The sequence below is a fragment of the Phacochoerus africanus genome, chromosome 2 (genome assembly GCF_016906955.1).
Source record: "Phacochoerus africanus isolate WHEZ1 chromosome 2, ROS_Pafr_v1, whole genome shotgun sequence".
Lineage (NCBI taxonomy): Eukaryota > Metazoa > Chordata > Mammalia > Artiodactyla > Suidae > Phacochoerus > Phacochoerus africanus.
Window position 1 is genome coordinate 866158 of NC_062545.1, and position 16849 is coordinate 883006.

Genomic DNA, 16849 nt, shown 5'->3' on the forward strand with positions numbered 1-16849 from the left:
GCCTGGCTGTGGCATGGCGGGCTCTGTGTCCACCTGCGGCCCCTCTGTGGCCCCCACCTGGCAGGGGCCCAGAGGTAGGATGCAGGTCCCTCTGCGGCATTGCCGTCGGCCTGCAGGCTGGCTTGGAGTGACCTCCCTCTGGCACCCTTCAGGGAAGACTTGACTGCTGTGCAAACCGCCGCCCGGGCCCCTCTGCCTGAGCCAGCCCTTGCAGATGCCACACCTCCTCCTCCTGCCACCATCCGTCCCGACCTGGGCCTGCCCCTACCCCTCCTCCCTCCCCTCCCTCATCTCCCCCCACCCCTCCTCCTCCCCTCCCCCCTTTCTCCCCCCCCCCCACCCTTCCCCGCTCCTCTTCATGCCCAGCCCTCCTCCGTCTGGTCCACCCTCCCTCTGTCCACTGTCCACACTGGCCCCCGGGGGGATGTGAGCTCTGGGGGGGGGGGGGCAAGGCGTCTGGCTGCTGCCATCTTCTTCCTCCTGGAGACTTCATCCTGCGGAACCCACCCATCGCTCCGTCCTGCTAAGTGAGCCTGTAGCGATTGTGGGTTGTTCATGCCACCGGGACAGCCGGTGCCAAATGTTCTCGGCCCCACGCAGGACCTCCCGAGGGAGAGGCCCTCCCGTGGGGTCAGACTGAGCAAATGAGGTAGAATTTGGGAGAAAATAAGCTCTCCCAGTCCTGTTTCCCCCTCATCTAACTGGATTTTTGATTTCCTGTCAGGTTAAACATCGTGGTTTTTGCACATGGTGAAGGAATTCACCCGTGTAAGTTCACGCATACTTGGATGAACTGGTCCTGCCCGCTTGCTCTTGGGTGTTTTCTGGATTGCTCCTTTCCCGGTTTAGAAGGACCCTTCTCCCTCTGGTTAACGCGAACCCCGTCGAAGCCTCAGCTCGCACTTTCTCTTAAGCAGAAAGGGGAGTTCCCAGCCAGCCGTGCTGCTTTTATTTATAGCGCTTGATTTCCTGAGAGGAGTCAGGGAACGTCCGTCCTCCCCTGGCCCCTCGGGCTCCTCCTCTGCCCTCGGTCCCCCAGCTGCGGGCGGGCGGGGGCGGCGTGGGGGCTGGACGGGGACCCCCGTGCCAGGTGCTCGCAGCAAACGCGAGATCAGAGGAGGAATTATGTCATTCCCGGGCAGGAATGCCTCCAGCGTGCTCCTGCGTGTGTCTGACTGACAGCACCACACAGGCTCCGGCGCCTATAAAGGAGCCCCGCGCCCGCTCCTCGCAGCGCAGCGTGGGGCCGGGTCTCCCTCCTGGACGGCGCTCCGGGCTGCGAGGAGCCAGCCCCGCGGGGTCTCCACGTTGCAGGTGAGAGCCGTCTCGACCTCCACCGCTTCCTTTCCCGGTGCTGTAACTTTCACAGGAGGCTCTTCTGCTTCTGAGAGGGAGCAGAAGAGGGACAAAGCCTGACTGTGAGCCTTGCCTGCGGGCCTGGGGCAGAGGCGCCCTGCGCTCTGTGCTCTGCCTCCCGGGGTGCGGGGCGGCTCGGTTTTAGCCTCTCTCCGCAGTGGTCGCGCAGCGCGCTTCCTGGGCTTCGGGACCCTGCTGCTCTCCTGCGTGTACCGGCCTGGAAACTTGGGCGGATGCTTCTGCTTTCGGCTACAGAAAACCCTCCAGTTTCCCAGCTCGAGTGAGCTCTGGAGGGGGCAGGCATCGGAAAGAAACTGGAGGAGATTGTTCCCGAGAATGTGAAACAGCCGTCAGCGAGGCTAGGAGTCGGCTTCTCCACGGCTTTGCTCGCTGAGCAGTGTTCCAAACGCTCTCAGTGACAATCCTGTAGGAGTCGGGCCGGGTGCCCTGTGCTCTGGCTGCTGCTCGGCGTCCGGGGAAAAGGCGGTGGCGGGCGGTCAGCGGGCGTCTGAAGGGAGCGGGTTTGTTCGGGAAGGACACAGGCTGGGTGAGGAGACCTGGGAAGGCGCCGCCGTCTTGGCGGAGGAGAGGGGACTTCTCAGCGAAGTGACTCTTGCTGGGAGTGTTGATAGGAAAAGAATTCTTAGAGGTCTTTACAAACTCCCCTGATACTCTGTTGCGGAACGCGTGCGTGCTTCTCTAAAAACTAGAACCATAAGCACCCACTCAGTGGGTGAAGCGGGGTGCTGGTGTGGGAGCTGCCACCCCAGGGTGCGTGCTGTGTGATCTCGCAAGTGTGCCTCCTGTCACCCAGGACCCACCGTACCTGTGCCTCTGCCCCAGTGCTTTCTCTTTGTTGCGACCCCATGAGATAAGGTGCCCCCCCCAGGCTCCCGTGACAAATGCTGATGCCCTGCGACCCTCGTGCCTTAGAATCAGAGGATCGGATTTTGTTAGCAGCAGAGTTCAGTTTACTCCCTCGAGGCTGAAAGGAAGCTGAGCCTCCAAAAGCTGGAGAGTTACATCTTGGACAGAGTGCGTCTGTCTCTGCTGGAGCCTGCAGCCACCACTGTGGGCCCGGGGGCAGGGGCCCGCATGTGGACGAATGGGGAGAAGGCAGGGCGGAAGCTTCGCAGGTGTGCCTGCCCGCCGTCTCCTGTCAAACCACTTAAGGGCACTCACTGGGTGCCAGGTACTCTTCTAAGTACCTGTCGAGGGCTTGCTCATGTAACTCAGTCCCCGAGGCCCTGCTGACAACGTGCTTGCTGTCACCACTGCACTGGGCAGTCGGGGGACAGCGCATTCTGGACACACGGCCGCGTGCCCTGTGCTTGCTGGGCTGAATAAGCCTTTACAGACAGTGACGTGCTTGGCGTGGTTCTCATGAGAACCCTAGGAGTAGATCGTTTAAAAGACTGTCCTTCATTCTGCAGAAGAGGCGACCGAGCCCTGAGAGGTTACGTGAGTTTCCCCAGCCGCACGGTGGGCCCCTGACAGAGCAGCGGAGCCGGGCAGGGCGGGGGCCGGCCCGCGCGGCCCAGCTGCCGCCTCCCTGTGCAGGTGGGAGACAGCAAGTCCGGGACCTGCCTGGACGGACGGCAAGGCCAGGGGAGCCGGAGGGTCCTGTGTGGACCCCGCTTTCCCATGGGTAGCCTCAGGTTCCCCAGTGCTTCTGGGGAGGTGGCCGCTTGGACGTCTTCGTTGCCAGGGCGCTCAGGGTCTTGGAAGCCCTGGGCGGGGCGGGGGGGGGGGTCTCCGCTTGGCTTTGCCTCCCCAGGACCAGGGCGCAGTGTGTCGCTGGAGCAGCCCTGGGGCCACACGCTCGGAGGCCGAGCAGGGGTTAACAGCAGAGCGGGCTTCCGGCCAGTCTCCGACTCCTGGGCCAGTGTCTGGTGAACCTGCCAACTGAAAAGCCTCAAGAATGGAAAAACAGGCCTGCAGGAAAATAGAAAAGCGAAGTGAAAATGATTACGGGCGGAATGCTGTGTTGTTAGCAATTGCGCTCCACCAGACTGGTTTACGTCTGACTCACATACAGTTCGCGTTTATTTTATTCAGTTAGGTCTCGTGTGCAGCTTTTCTCTTGGCTGGTTACACTATGTGTCTTCTTAGGCCGTTTCCCCCAGGCTGATGTTTTTCGAAATTCAGAACTTCCTGGGTTTCATCCTGGCTGCACTTTGCGTAGCAGCGCTGCTCTGGGCAAACAATGTCTTCGTCTCCACTTACCCGTCCATGGAGTGGAGACGATGGAGCCTCCTGGTCCCTGTGAGGGTTAAACGCTGTGACGGGCGCAGTGCTTGTCCCCAGACTCTAGCCCAGCGAGCACCAGCTGCAGTCGCAGGGCCGGTTTCCAGAAGCACAGTTCCTACCCAGCCCTGACTGCCCGCAAATGCATTCGTTTCTGATTTTGTGTGCAGATGGGTTTTAAACCGTCCTGTGAGTAAAACCTCCAACCTGTACTACAAGTTGCGTGTTCGTAAGTAACAGTGTCTGATTGTCTGCAGGGTTTTCACTGGAGGGAAGCAGGATGCTGTGGCCTCTGCTGCTGCTGGCCTCGGGGGCCTGGTCCAGCGCTCGGGGTGAGTGGACGTGCTTGACGGGGGAGGGGTGGGGGGCAGCTTGCTGTGGCCTCAGGGGCCTGGTCCAGCATACCTGGGGTGGGGGTCCCAGGATGAAGCTCACCCTCAGGATGAGGACAAAGTGCAGTCCTGGTCAGAGCACCTCACCTTCTAGAACCTTCTTAACTGCCTTTAAAATAAATCTTCACTTACTTTTGAGTACATATGATAGGAAATGTATTTTTGGAAAATCCAGGCGTTGGAGAAAAATACCCTCTCACCTGGAAATGCAGTCTCTGCTGGACACATTTTGCCTTTTGTTTCCTGATATTTACACCTCATTGAAGCATTTAGCTTCTCATAACTTCTTTCCTTCCCATTTCTTTGTACTTAAAAATATATCAAAAATATTTTCCTGTGTGTCTGTCTCCTTACAACACGTTTTTTTAATGACTGTGTAATATTCCTTTTCTCTACCTTTATTTTGTTTTATTTTATTTATTTTACATTTTTTTGGTTTATTTATTACTTATTTTTTCTTTTTAGGGTTGCACCCATGGCACATGGAGGTTCCCAGGCTAGGGGTCCAATCGGAGCTGTTGCTGCCGGCCTACACCACAGCCACAGCAACGCGGGATCCTTAACCCACTGAGCAAGGCCAGGGATCCAACCCGTGTCCTCATGGATGCTTGTCAGGTTCATTAACCACTGAGCCACGACGGGAACTCCTATTTATTTATTTTTAAAAATGATTTTATTTTTTCCGTCATAGCTGGTTTATATAGCACTCTGTCAGATTTCTGCTGGACTGTATGATATTCCACTAGAAGGTCAACTGATATTTTTAGACTAAATCCCGCCTGTATTATCACTAGTAATACTGTTACTACCACTACTGTTATTATTTTAGATGATATTTTTAGACTAAGTCCCGCCTGTATTATTACTAGTAATACTGTTACTACCACTACTGTTATTATTTTAGATGATATTTTTAGACTAAGTCCCGCCTGTATTATTACTAGTAATACTGTTACTACCACTACTGCTATTATTTTAGACACATTCCCGTCAAAATTGTATCTATTTTGACTAGTATAAATGAAGTCGCACAGGACACTGTTGTGACTACGTATGTCTTAATATTAGTGACTATTTATTTAGGATAACCTCCCACAATAAAAGTACCGAGCCACAGGTTTTAATTATGTTAGGGCTTTTCGACACGCGGCCGAGTAGCTCCATCGAAGGTGGGAAAGTGAACATTTCTACCAGTCATGTTGTGACTTGCCAAGCATCAGATAAAAAGTTATGCTTTATTTGAGTTTTCTGTTCAGAAAATTATTTTGAATGACTTAACGTGTTAGGATTTGGGTAACATCTGACAGCTTCCTCTCCAGTAGCTTACGTGGTAACTTGAAATCACTTGCGTGTGGACATGAGGTCCCCGTGTCCCAGACCGTCCCCTGCATGTGACTCAGACAAGCAGGATGGGTCTCTGCAAACCGGGGGGGACCCGCGTAGCTGGCTCTGAGCCGGCGCTCTCCCCACAAGGCCACGGGAGTCGCTAATAGTGCACGGATGGCGAGACTCAAGGGCCATCCTTCCGTGGGCACGTTCTGGGCAGTCAGGTGGCAGAGAGAGGTCGCACCGAGCCCCCCCCACCCCCACCCCAGGCTGGAAGTTCAGGTGGCCCCGCGTCCTGGTCCAGGACAGGGGGACTGTGTCTGGGCATAACCGGGCCCTGCTCCTTCCTCGAGGAGGTCTTGCTGGGCAAAGGGTCGGCTACTCTGAACAGCGCGCTTGGTGTCACGGCTGGTCTGCCTGTGGCCCCAGCTCCCTGGGGTCAAGGGTGGAGCTGTCCTACGGTCGCAGCTGTTCTGGGGAGAGAGGACAGCAGCGTTCCCCGTGGGACAAAGCGCGGGCACCCCTGAGGGAGGGCGCGAGTGGGCGCGGGGCTCCTCAGCCGCACACACGTGGACCACGTGTGCGCCTGAGAGCCAGACGCCTGTGCTCCGGTGACCGCTTTGCTCTGCTCCCCGGGCAGCTGGTGACCAGGACGAGGACACCGCCTTTGACCTCTTCAGCGTCAGCAACATCAACAGGAAGACCATCGGGGCCAAGCAGTTCCGGGGCCCGGACCCCAGCGTGCCCGCCTACCGCTTCGTGCGCTTCGACTACATCCCGCCGGTGGGCGCGGAGCCTCTGGGCCGCATCGCCGAGGCCATGCGGCGGAAGGAGGGCTTCTTCCTGACGGCCAGCCTGAAGCAGGACCGCAAGTCGCGGGGCACGCTCCTGGCGCTGGAGGGCCCGGGAGCCACGCGTAGGCAGTTCGAGATCGTCTCCAACGGCCCCGCCGACACGCTGGACCTGACCTACTGGGTGGACGGCGCCCAGCACGTCATCTCCCTGGAGGACGTGGGCCTGGCCGACGCCCAGTGGAAGAACGTCACGGTGCAGGTGACCGGGGAGACCTACAGCCTGTACGTGGGCTGCGACCTGATGGACAGCTTCACGCTGGACGAGCCTTTCTACGAGCAGCTGAAGACCGAGCAGAGCCGGATGTACGTGGCCAAGGGCTCCGCCCGCGAGAGCCACTTCAGGGTAGGTGAGCCAGCCGCCCGGTGCCAGCTGCCCAGCCGGGAGGCGCCGGCGTGGCACGCACAACGCGCGCTCCCAACACGCGCCCATGCTCCCACTGCCCGCCACAAGCGCCACACAGGGCCCGCCCGCCGGCCCTACGATCACCTGCACGTGCACACACGCACAGACACACAGCACACACACGCGCGCACCGCTTTCTGGACCAGGCGCAAGCAGAGCAAGCCGCCACAAACGGTCCCCGATTTCCAGACTGAAGCTGGATCGGCTGATCAGGGCCACGGCCCGCCGAGGTGTCTCTCTAGCACTAGCCTCCCGTCTGCAGAGCCCCCTCCAGCTCCGGTTCCTTACTGACGTGGTGGGAGAGAAAAGTAGCACCTGTGCTTCCTTAGGGCGCCTGCCCGAGGAGGGAGTAATGCCACGGGCGCTGCAAGAGGCTCTTTGTAAAGGCCGAGCGTGTAGACCCTGCCGGACGGCTGGGAGCTGCTGCCGGGCACGGAGGGATCCTTGGAAAGAAGGCTGCCTTTAGATTCGGCTCAGAGAGAGGCCTCGAGACGCCTCGTGGCCGTAGACGTGGTCCCTGGCCGTCGTCAGGGAGCTCGGACCCCACGCAGTGGACAAGGCTTTCAGTGTCACAGGGTGGAGGCTGGTGTCACAGACGTCCCGTCTGTTCTGGGGCTGGACCAGCGCAGGCCCTCAAACCCGATGGCCGCGGGCAGGAACACTGGTTGCCCTCAGAATCCCCTGCCACAAGGGCACGGCCTGAACTCCCCCGAGTGTGCCCAGAGGACAGAGCCTGGCCTCTCTCAGGGCCACCTGCCCGCCCTTCTCTGAGAAGCTCTTCCTTCTCAGGCCAGCCCCACTGTCTGCCTCTTCCCCCAAAGGCAGCTTCCTGGTGACTTAAACCTGCCAACCCATCAAGGAGAGTTCAGACCTGCTGAGCGTAGAAGCCCAGGAGAAAATGCCCTCGCTGCTTTGAGATTACATCTTGGTTTTTAAAATGCCGTTTAGCACGGCACCAAACGTCTCATGATCGCCCGTCTCTCTGTCTCTCTCCTTGCACCTGCTTCAGGGTTTGCTGCAGAATGTCTTCTTAGTTTTTGAAAACTCCGTGGAAGATCTTCTAAGCAAGAAAGGCTGTCGGCAAAGCCAGGGAGGTAGGTGTCCGAACTGCCGTTGGATGGGCCTCCCCTGCGGCGTGGGCGGGGGCTGGTGGGCGCGCACACACGTTGGAGCAAGTGCAGCATCCTGGCCGGAAGCTCTCTGGTCAGCTTGGATGTGCTGGCATCTGAAAACAATAAATTGCTTAAGGATTAATTATGAAGGTATTTTAATCATCCAATATAATCCACTTTACAAGCCAAAAAATAAATGCCTAGCATTTTAACTTGATTTCAAATATTTGCAAACAACGGCATAGGTTGCATTAACCTTCGATTAATGTGTGAAGCTCATCTTAACAAGCTCCCAGTGCCTGTTTGTCCAGCTTGGTTTATGGCAGTTTTTTTATACTAGTCACAGCAACCGACACGGCTTTATTATGAGAACACACACTGCCTGCATCACTGACAGGTCCTCCCACGCTGTCTGTCGACTGCATCTTGATTTACCTCCAACCTTATTTGCCAACAATTTCTCGAGCCCTTCTTAGTGGAAGGTCACTATGCTGGGCTTTTTAAGTGAAATGTGTCATTTAATCTTCAAAGCGCCACCCCCCTTCCTCACTTCACAAATGAGGAAGCCGGGGAACCAGGAGGGCCCACTGACCGCGGGTGAGCCGCCCGCGGGTTCCTGGGCCTGCCGCTTGGTCCCGCGATGTGATTTACTTGTGCTAAGAGGTGGCTGCAGCAGCTCAGGACCACGCCACAGCCCTGTACCACCAGCTCTGGTGAAAATGCCAGGATCGATCCCTTCGGGCTAGGTCAGCATCTCTGGGGGGTTCGGTCATAAAAGAACAAACTTTCTGAGGAGGCTGAGATAGTAAACTGACATTCGACAGGACGGGTAATAGGATTCAGAGAAAGAAGGGCAGAAGGGCAGTCTCAGGGCCTTGGGGGGTTTGTCTGTCTTTAAGTAAGAGCTGAGCATCCTTGGGCACGGTGGCCCCGCAGGTAACAAGCTTGTGTTTATGTGGTTCCGTGTGGTGACGAGGTTCGGGTCTAGTGAGTCTGAGGGGCACCCCAAGGTCAGCGTGAGTTGCAACAAGGATTTTGAACCAAGGAATGAAAGCTCGATGAGACAGACAGACTGACCACATTTGCAAGTCCTAACTCAGCGATGGGCTGTCTCAGAGAGACGTTTGAAACAAGTGACAGTCACTGCAGAGAGGAAGCCAGGCCACTGTGCCCCGCCGGAGGGTGCCTCGGTCTTGTACTTGCCTGAGTCAGTTGTGTCATCTGGGGCAGAGCCACGGACCGGGAACCTCAGAGGCTTGTGTGATCTCTGGGCAGTGAGATTCTGAACCTGTAGCAGGGCTTCTGCTTTCAGGGGCTCCTGTGAGGCCAGCAGAGAAATGGCATGTCAGGGAAAAGGAGGGGACGTCCTGACGGAATGACATATTTAGCAAGAAAATAACTGAATTTGCCTTAATGCCGAACACGCAGCTGAAGGAGAAGGTGTTTGGGATGGAAAATGGGATAAACGGAGTGTGAGGCCAGGCGTCAGAATTGATGGATTTCGGGTGGGGGACGAAACCAGGAGCTTTGTAAATAGCAAGTCACATAAATGTTTATAGAAAAATTCGGATAAAAATAAGAGAAAGAGGAAATTGTTGCCTCTAATCCGTTCAAAGCTGACGTGTGGTGGAAACGCTCATGCCGATGACTTTTGCTCGTTTCTGTCCCGGGCTGAACCGCTCTGCTGGTGGGTGGCCTCTGAGGGCTGCGTCCCTGTGGTGTCCGAAGGTGGGCAGAGCGCCCGGCGCAAGCAGGGCTGCCGTGGGAAGCAGCCGCCACCAGGTCCCCTTGCTCTCGGGCGCGACGTGGCGCCCGCCGCTCACTGTCCTCTGTCCCTCCTGCAGCCGAAGCCAACGCCATCAGCGAGAACACGGAGACGCTCCACCTGAGCCCCCCGGTCTCCACGGGGCACGTGGGCCTGGGCGCGGAGAAGGGCCGGGAGGTGTGCGAGCACTCCTGCGAGGAGCTGGGCAGCATGATCCAGGAGCTGTCGGGGCTGCACGTCATCGTGAGCCAGCTCCACGAGAACCTGCGCAAAGTGGTGGGTGCCCGGGCTGCGTGGCTCGAAGGCGACCAAGCACGGCTGACCCCTCCTGAGCGTCACGGCCCACCGCTGACCGTGACTGACCGCCACTGCCCACTCCTGAGCATCGCTGACCGCCACTGACCATAACTAACCGCCCCGACCACCCCGACCACCACTAGTCACCAGTAACCTCCGCTGACATCACCGCCTACCACTGATATCACTAACCGTCGCTAACCAGGACTAACTGCCGCTAACCATGACTTATCCCGATTAACCGGCACTAACCAGCAGGCTCCCTGGAAAATGAGGCGGGTCCCCGCTGTCTGGTGACAACGCCGTGTGGTTAGAGGCGGGAGAGCGATGCTGACAGGAAACGAGCTCACAGGCGCCACGTCCTCCGCCACCAGTGCTTAACTTGGGGACACTCATCTCCCAGGAGCCGCGTCCACTGCGGAGGGAGGCGCTTTTACTTAGAGGACGGAGCTCGGTGGGGAACAGCCCGTCCCTGAGGCGTGAGGCCGTAATGGACAGACGTGTCCTCGCCTCCACAGCACGTCCGGGAGGAGGAAACGGGGCTCGGGTCTTAGGACGTGTGATTTAAGCTTCAGAGGACGACTGTCTGCGGGCGCGAGGAGGCGGGGGGCGGGCAGGGGTCGTGGGGTCCCCGAGGCTCTGCAGACGCTTCGCGCCGAGGTGCTTGGCCCGCCGGTCCAGCCGGGGGCGCTGGCGGGTTGTGACTCAGGCCTGGGACGGGCAGGCAGCTCCCTGCCACTCCTTGGGGAGGTAGGGGACCGGGCTAGAGGCCAGCAGCCCCCAAGACAGCGTGTGCCTTCTGGAGTTTCCCCACATCCTGGGCCTGGGGCAGGAGCGGGCCGTGGGGCTGTGGCGGTCAGCACCCCACTGAGTGTCCGCAGCTGGGAGCAGGGGCGCCGCAGGGCCTTCAACTCTGTCTGCGCCAGGGCCCAGCACCTCGGCCTGGCTGATGCTGGGGGCCTCTGGAGGTCCTGGGGGCACAAGGGAGGCCAGGACAGGAGGGGGGGGCCCAGGGGGTGGTCCTGGGGGCACGAGGGAGGCCAGGATAGGGGTGGGGGCCTGGGGGTGGTCCTGGGGGCACGAGGGAGGCCAGGACGGGGGGCCTCCGATGCTGCTCCTTCCAACTGAAAAGAGCTTTGCGACGAGTTTGCTCACATTAGAGTCAGGGATTAAGGAAATTTGTGAACTCCCTGAATTGCACAAAAATGTCAGGATGATGTGTTTCTGTCAATGTGGTGCAAGATGGGGGGGGGTGCATGTCTTCCGTGTGGTTCTCAGAGGGCCCCTTACGCCCTGTCAGCAACGCAGCAGGAGGAAGTGCTTAGAAGGAGGGAGGTAACGTCACGTGTTCAGGGACAAATGAGGTAACTTTCATTTATTTGATTTTTTAAAAACATCTGGCGCCCTTTCCGCTGGTCTGCAACCCCGCGACAGCAGGGCTGTGTGGGCCCTTGCGCTCGTGCTGTCAGGGTGTGTCTGTCATACTGGGAACCACAGACGAATTCAGGAACCGAGCCTCAGTTTTCAGCTGCAGGTGGCGGGAGGCACCGTCCCCCGTCGGCTCCAGCCGCTGCTTCCCGTGGCCTCCAAACACACAGGCCGCAAGCCTTCGGCGCGGCTGTCATTCGGGGCGCAGGGGTGGGGGGGCAGCGGAGGCAAAGCGGAGTCGCCCGGCCTGGCGGGTCTCTGCGCTGGCGCTGCCCTGGGGCCTCTGAGCCTCGGGTCCCGGGCGCCCGGGCTGCGAGCCCGCTGGCTCTGCTCCTGAGCCGTCTTAAGGAAGGGGACGTCCCTCCGCGGCCAGCCGGACAGCCCCCCTGTCCTCACACTCAGCCGTCCCCCTCCTCTTCCAGTCAAACGACAACCAGTTTCTCTGGGAGCTCATCGGCGGGCCCCCCAAGACCAGGAACGTGTCCGCCTGCTGGCAGGACGGCCGCTTCTTCGCCGAGAACGAGACCTGGGTGGTGGACAGCTGCACCAAATGCACCTGCAGGGTGAGAGCCGCGCCATCCCCGGGGCCGGGCGGGTGCCCGCGGGCCCTGGCTGCCGGGACTGGGCTGCGTGGGGGCAGCGGAGCCGGAAGTAACCGGAGTGAGGCCGGCATCGGCCGTGGATCTGCACGCGAAGAAGCGGGGAGGGGCTCAGCCACTGTTCCCGGGGGCGGGGGGACGGCGGGCCGGGGGCAGGCGCACAGGGCCCTCTGGTCTGTGCCGGAAGCCACGCAGTCCCGTGAGGGCCTCTCGGTTCAGCACAAGCCTCTGGGGTGCAGGTCACTGCCCAGGACAGCAGTTGGGTTTCCTTATTTCATGCCCCTTGGTCTGCGCCATGGTGGCCCAGACCCTGCGGGACCTCACCTGTCCCCCTCCTGCCCCCCCCAGAGCTGGGAGGCCCTGTTCTCGGTGCTCAGCGGGCGAGACAAGGAGAGCGTGGCCCCAGAGCCCGCTCGGGGCGCTCGGGAGAGAGGTGACCTCGGGCCTTGGGAGCGGCAGCCCGCGGGGCAGACCGTCCGGGCTCCTACCGGCCCTTTCAACCCAGCCCCTGCCCTGTGTTCATGTTTTAAACGAGGGTCACAGAAGCGCCCTTCTCCTTGTAGAAGTTCAAAACCGTTTGCCACCAAATCACCTGCCCGCCAGCGACATGTGCTGACCCGGCCTTCGTGGACGGCGAGTGCTGCCCGTCCTGCTTCTGTAAGTGTCGCCGGGGCGGGGGTGGGGGGGGCTCGGCCGCGTCCCTGCGTCTGCGCCGTCTGTTTGCCGAGCACAGGCTCTGCCCCTCCGTGATTCTGAACAAAACATGGCTTTTCCAGGTTTCAGGTTCTTTCTTTGTAAAATACAGGCTGATTGTGCCCACGACCCAGGGTTAGTTTTTTGAAGGAAATAAACTCTACCATGACTTGTGTGAAAGTGCCTGACACACATGGCCTGTTGCATAGATGCTGCCGAATCGGGTGAGCGAACCCCGTGACCAAGCAGCCTCCTCAGACGGGGGCCTTCTGCTGGTCGCCGCGCGGGCAGCGCAGGAAGCCTCCCTCGCGGTTCTTCCCGCGTTCTAGAACATTTAAGCACAGCCCCGCCACACGGCCCTTCAACGACCCGATGTGACAGTACGGCGACGGCTTACTAGGAAGGCCCTTGCCTGGTCATGTCCTTTCTCTTATTTGGAGATTGTAATTTCCAGCGAAAAATCTCTTGGAGGGAATTGTCTTTGTTGAACTAAGTTTAGTGTTCTGTCATTTCAACCAAAAATTGAAGTTTCATGGCCGTTTATAGATCAGCAAATGGAGGTTAAAATGGAAATTGCTCCCATCTGGACAACTCCAGTGGAGCCTTGCGCAGGCAGGGTCAGCCCTGTCCTTGGTAAAACCGTTAGAAAAATCACAGACCCTTTCCTGGGCAGGGAGCCCTGAGCCCGGGCCCGGGACCGACCTGGGGCAGCTCCCGTGTCTGCTCACCCCAGCACCCTCGTGGGCGTCCTGCATGGACCCCAGTGCTGGGCTCTCCAGCGTGGGCTGTCCCTGAGGAGGCCTGACAGGAGCTTGTTCCCTCAGCGGACGGCGAGGAGGGCTGGTCCCCGTGGGCAGAGTGGACAGAGTGCTCTGCCACCTGTGGGCCTGGCACCCAGCAGAGGGGGCGGTCCTGCGACGTGACCAGCAACACCTGCCTGGGGCCGTCCATCCAGACGCGGGCGTGCAGCCTGGGCAAGTGCGACCACCGCAGTGAGTGTGGGGCCGCGGGGTGGGGTCTTGGGGGTGGGGGCCGGGGCTCAGCCCTCGGGTTTGGGGTTCGGAGACCGCCTGCCACCGCCCATTCTGGGAGGCCCTCAGCCTGGTCCCCCTCCCTGATGGATTGGCAAACCCCGGGTGGACCAGCCCCCAGCGTCCCCCAAGTGCCCGCACCACCCATGTCTTGGTTTCCTCCATGCTAGTCCGGCAGGACGGCGGCTGGAGCCACTGGTCTCCTTGGTCCTCCTGCTCCGTGACCTGCGGGGTCGGCAACATCACGCGCATCCGTCTCTGCAACTCGCCGGTGCCGCAGATGGGCGGGCGGGGCTGCAAGGGGAGCGGCCGCGAGACCAGGGCCTGCCAGGGCCCACCCTGCCCCGGTGAGTGGATGGGCTGGGGAGGCTGCAGGGAGGGGCTCCAGGGCCCAACCTCAGCACTACACGGGCCCGGCACAAGCCCGTGCGACGCGGGGCACCGGGCCGCCTTGGCTGCCTGGGTTCTGGGTTCTGGAGGCCGGGCCTTGGGGTCAGTGCTGGGGCCTGAGCTCCCTGCTCTCATCTCCATCAAATTGCCATGAGGCCACGGCTGCAGGAGCCGGGCCGGGGCCCTGGGGAATCGACAGGGCACAGACGGGGGTCTCAGGAGACGGCCTCCTGCCTCAGGGGCACCTGGGGTCCGGGTTCGAGAAGGCCCGTGCCCCCCCGAGCAGGACCCCGGGAGGCCAAGTCATGAGGTGTGTTCACTCAGAGGAGGGAGGCCGTGGTTGGTTCCTCTCCCTGCTGGGCGACCTGTCGCTGCTGATGGCCAGTGACAGCCACTCAGCTTCGTGCAGCCTTTAGGGCGTGAGCACCTCTCGTCTGTGGCAGGGGTGCACCTGCGGCTGCCCCTCATCAAGGGTTCCAGCTTCTGGGGACAAGATAAAACCACCTGGAATGACCCCGTCGGCAGCCCCGCCCCCGGTGGTCCCGAAAGGCCTTCTTCCCCAGGGACACGGCCTCGCCCCAGGCTCTGCCCCGACCCTGTCCCCGAGCCCCAGCGCCCCCGCGCCCTGTGTGACCTTCCGTTCTTCCTCCAGTGGATGGTCGATGGAGCCCCTGGTCCCCGTGGTCGGCCTGCACGGTCACCTGCGCCGGCGGCATCCGGGAGCGGACGCGTGTCTGCAACAGCCCGGAGCCGCAGCACGGCGGCAAGGACTGTGTGGGGGACGTGAAGGAGCAGCAGATGTGCAACAAGAGGAGCTGCCCAGTAGGTGGGTGCCGAGGCCCGCCCGGCGGGTCTGCCCAGGGTGGTGCGCTTCGGCCAGAGGACACCACCGGCTTTTTATTGGGACTAAAGGTTTAACAAACGGAAAATACGGTTCTGTGCCCACGAAGAAAACTGTTCATCCCTCTGCTTAATGCGGCTCTAGCATTTTAACGTCAAAACCGAGAGCTCGCCTTAGAGGGGACGTGCGCATAATGGGGCCGTGAGGACTCGAGCTCCTAATCTGCGGCAGCTCTGCCTCAGACCTTCCCTCTCAGAGGCGCTAACTCTGGGGGCTGCGGCTGGCATCTTCCTGTCTCACTCTCTTCCACCGCGACTGAGCCACAGGGAGTTCGAGGGCGGCCTGAGCCGCCTGTGTGGGTCACGTTGGGGCGCTGCGGCTCCGTGCTAGCCCGGCTCCTCCTCCTCCCCGCAGACGGCTGTTTGTCCAACCCCTGCTTCCCCGGGGCCGCGTGCAGCAGCTTCCCCGACGGGTCCTGGTCCTGCGGCTCCTGCCCCGTGGGCTTCCTGGGCAACGGCACCCACTGCGAGGACCTGGACGAGGTGGGCACCCCCAGGGCGGCGGGCTGTCCGTCGTGGGTGGGGAGCGCGGGCTGACGTGTGGTCTGCCGGTCCCCGCAGTGCGCCGTGGTCACGGACGTGTGCTTCACGACCAGCAAGGCGCACCGCTGCGTCAACACCGACCCCGGCTTCCACTGCCTGCCCTGCCCCCCGCGCTACAAGGGGAGCCAGCCCTTCGGCGTCGGCCTGGAGGCGGCCAGGACCGAGAAGCAGGTGAGCCGCTGGCCCTGTGTTTCCGGGAAGGCTCTTCGGAACATCAGGCGGGCTCCCGACGAGGGCGGGCTGGGCAGGAGAGAGGACGCAGTGCTGGGGAGACGGTGAGAGGGGCTGGCTCTGGTGGCCCGCGTGATCCCAGCATGGGGACACAGGGACGTTTTCACGCCCAGAGGGTGGGAGCGCAGGGCTGGGTCTGAGTTTCACGCACAAGATCCCTGAGGACCAGGGTGGGGACCTGTGGTCTTTCGTGACCCTGGGGGTCGCTGTGGGCTCGGCTGTGACCTTGGCCGGCCTCAAGGTGAGGGCCTCAGGCCACATCCAGGGAGCAGAGCCCTGGATTTCTGGACGCGTGCTCCGCAGTGAGTACACCGCCCCCCCCCCCCCCCCCCCCCCCCCCGGCAGCAGCCCTTCGGCGGGGGCCCTGTGCCCTGTACTTGGCCCAGAGCGCAGCCTCGAACCCTCCCTTCCCGGTCAGGCTCAGGCTCAGCCGTGCCACCCCTCCCCCGCAGGTGTGTGAGCCTGAAAACCCCTGCGAGGACAAGACCCACAACTGCCACAGGCACGCTGAGTGTGTCTACCTGGGCCACTTCAGCGACCCCATGTTCAAGTGCGAGTGCCGGACGGGCTACGCGGGTGACGGGCTCATCTGTGGGGAAGACTCGGACCTGGACGGCTGGCCCAACAAGAACCTGGTCTGCGCCACCAACGCCACCTACCACTGCATCAAGGTGGGGGCACGGCGTGGGGTGGGGACCCCTGGCCTCCAGGGCCCCCGTTCCGGGCGGCTGTGCCCTGGACATGGCCTGCGGCTCTCCCACCACCAGCCGCTCCGAGTCGCCTGCCTTGTGGGTTTCTCCGAGTCCCGGGGCCCCTCTGGACAGGCAGCTCGTTGTTGGGACACTGTTGGCTGCATATGAGACGAGGCTGGAAATCAGTGGGGGAGAGGAGGGGGGGAAACGGCTGGGCCGGGCTTCCGAAACCCACTCGGAATCCAGCAAGTATTTCCCTTTGCCAGGAGCCTCTGAGCTGCATCCAGAAGTGGTCTGGCCCCCTGGGCGCAGGGGGCTTTCTTAGGACCTGGTGTGTGTGGGGGGGATCCTTTTCTGGGGCCACTGAGCAAAGGGCCACAGACCCGCAGGCCTTTGCCCTCAGTCTGGAGCTGACGCCTGAGACGAGGTGATGCAGGGCTGGGCTCCCACTGCAGCCAGAGGGGAAGCTTCTTCCAGGCGTGCCCGCTCCGGGGCTCCAGGCCCCCTGGGCTCGTGGACACACTGCCCCAGCCTCTGCTTCCGTGCGTGGGTCCCAGGCTCTTTCGGACGCCCACACGCAGCTTCTGAGA

The 16849-nt window shown here is 60.9% G+C and overlaps 1 protein-coding gene across 2 annotated transcripts in view; it reads left to right on the forward strand.

The window, feature by feature from the left end:
* Nucleotides 1–1066: 1066 nt before the first annotated feature.
* Nucleotides 1067–16849, forward strand: part of THBS2 (thrombospondin 2) — a 28184-nt gene continuing 12401 nt past the window's right edge. The window contains exons 1-13 of one of the 2 annotated variants that reach the window (XM_047769720.1): nt 1067–1314; nt 3861–3935; nt 5962–6518; nt 7588–7672; nt 9535–9731; nt 11603–11743; nt 12343–12436; nt 13297–13464; nt 13674–13850; nt 14546–14719; nt 15149–15276; nt 15355–15507; nt 16020–16238. In XM_047769720.1, coding sequence (XP_047625676.1) covers nt 3884–3935; nt 5962–6518; nt 7588–7672; nt 9535–9731; nt 11603–11743; nt 12343–12436; nt 13297–13464; nt 13674–13850; nt 14546–14719; nt 15149–15276; nt 15355–15507; nt 16020–16238 — 2145 coding nt within the window. In that variant the 5' untranslated portion in view covers nt 1067–1314; nt 3861–3883. Of the gene's footprint in view, nt 1315–2796; nt 2818–3860; nt 3936–5961; nt 6519–7587; nt 7673–9534; nt 9732–11602; nt 11744–12342; nt 12437–13296; nt 13465–13673; nt 13851–14545; nt 14720–15148; nt 15277–15354; nt 15508–16019; nt 16239–16849 lie in introns of those variants that run through there. The other variant, XM_047769721.1, reaches the window with a different exon arrangement.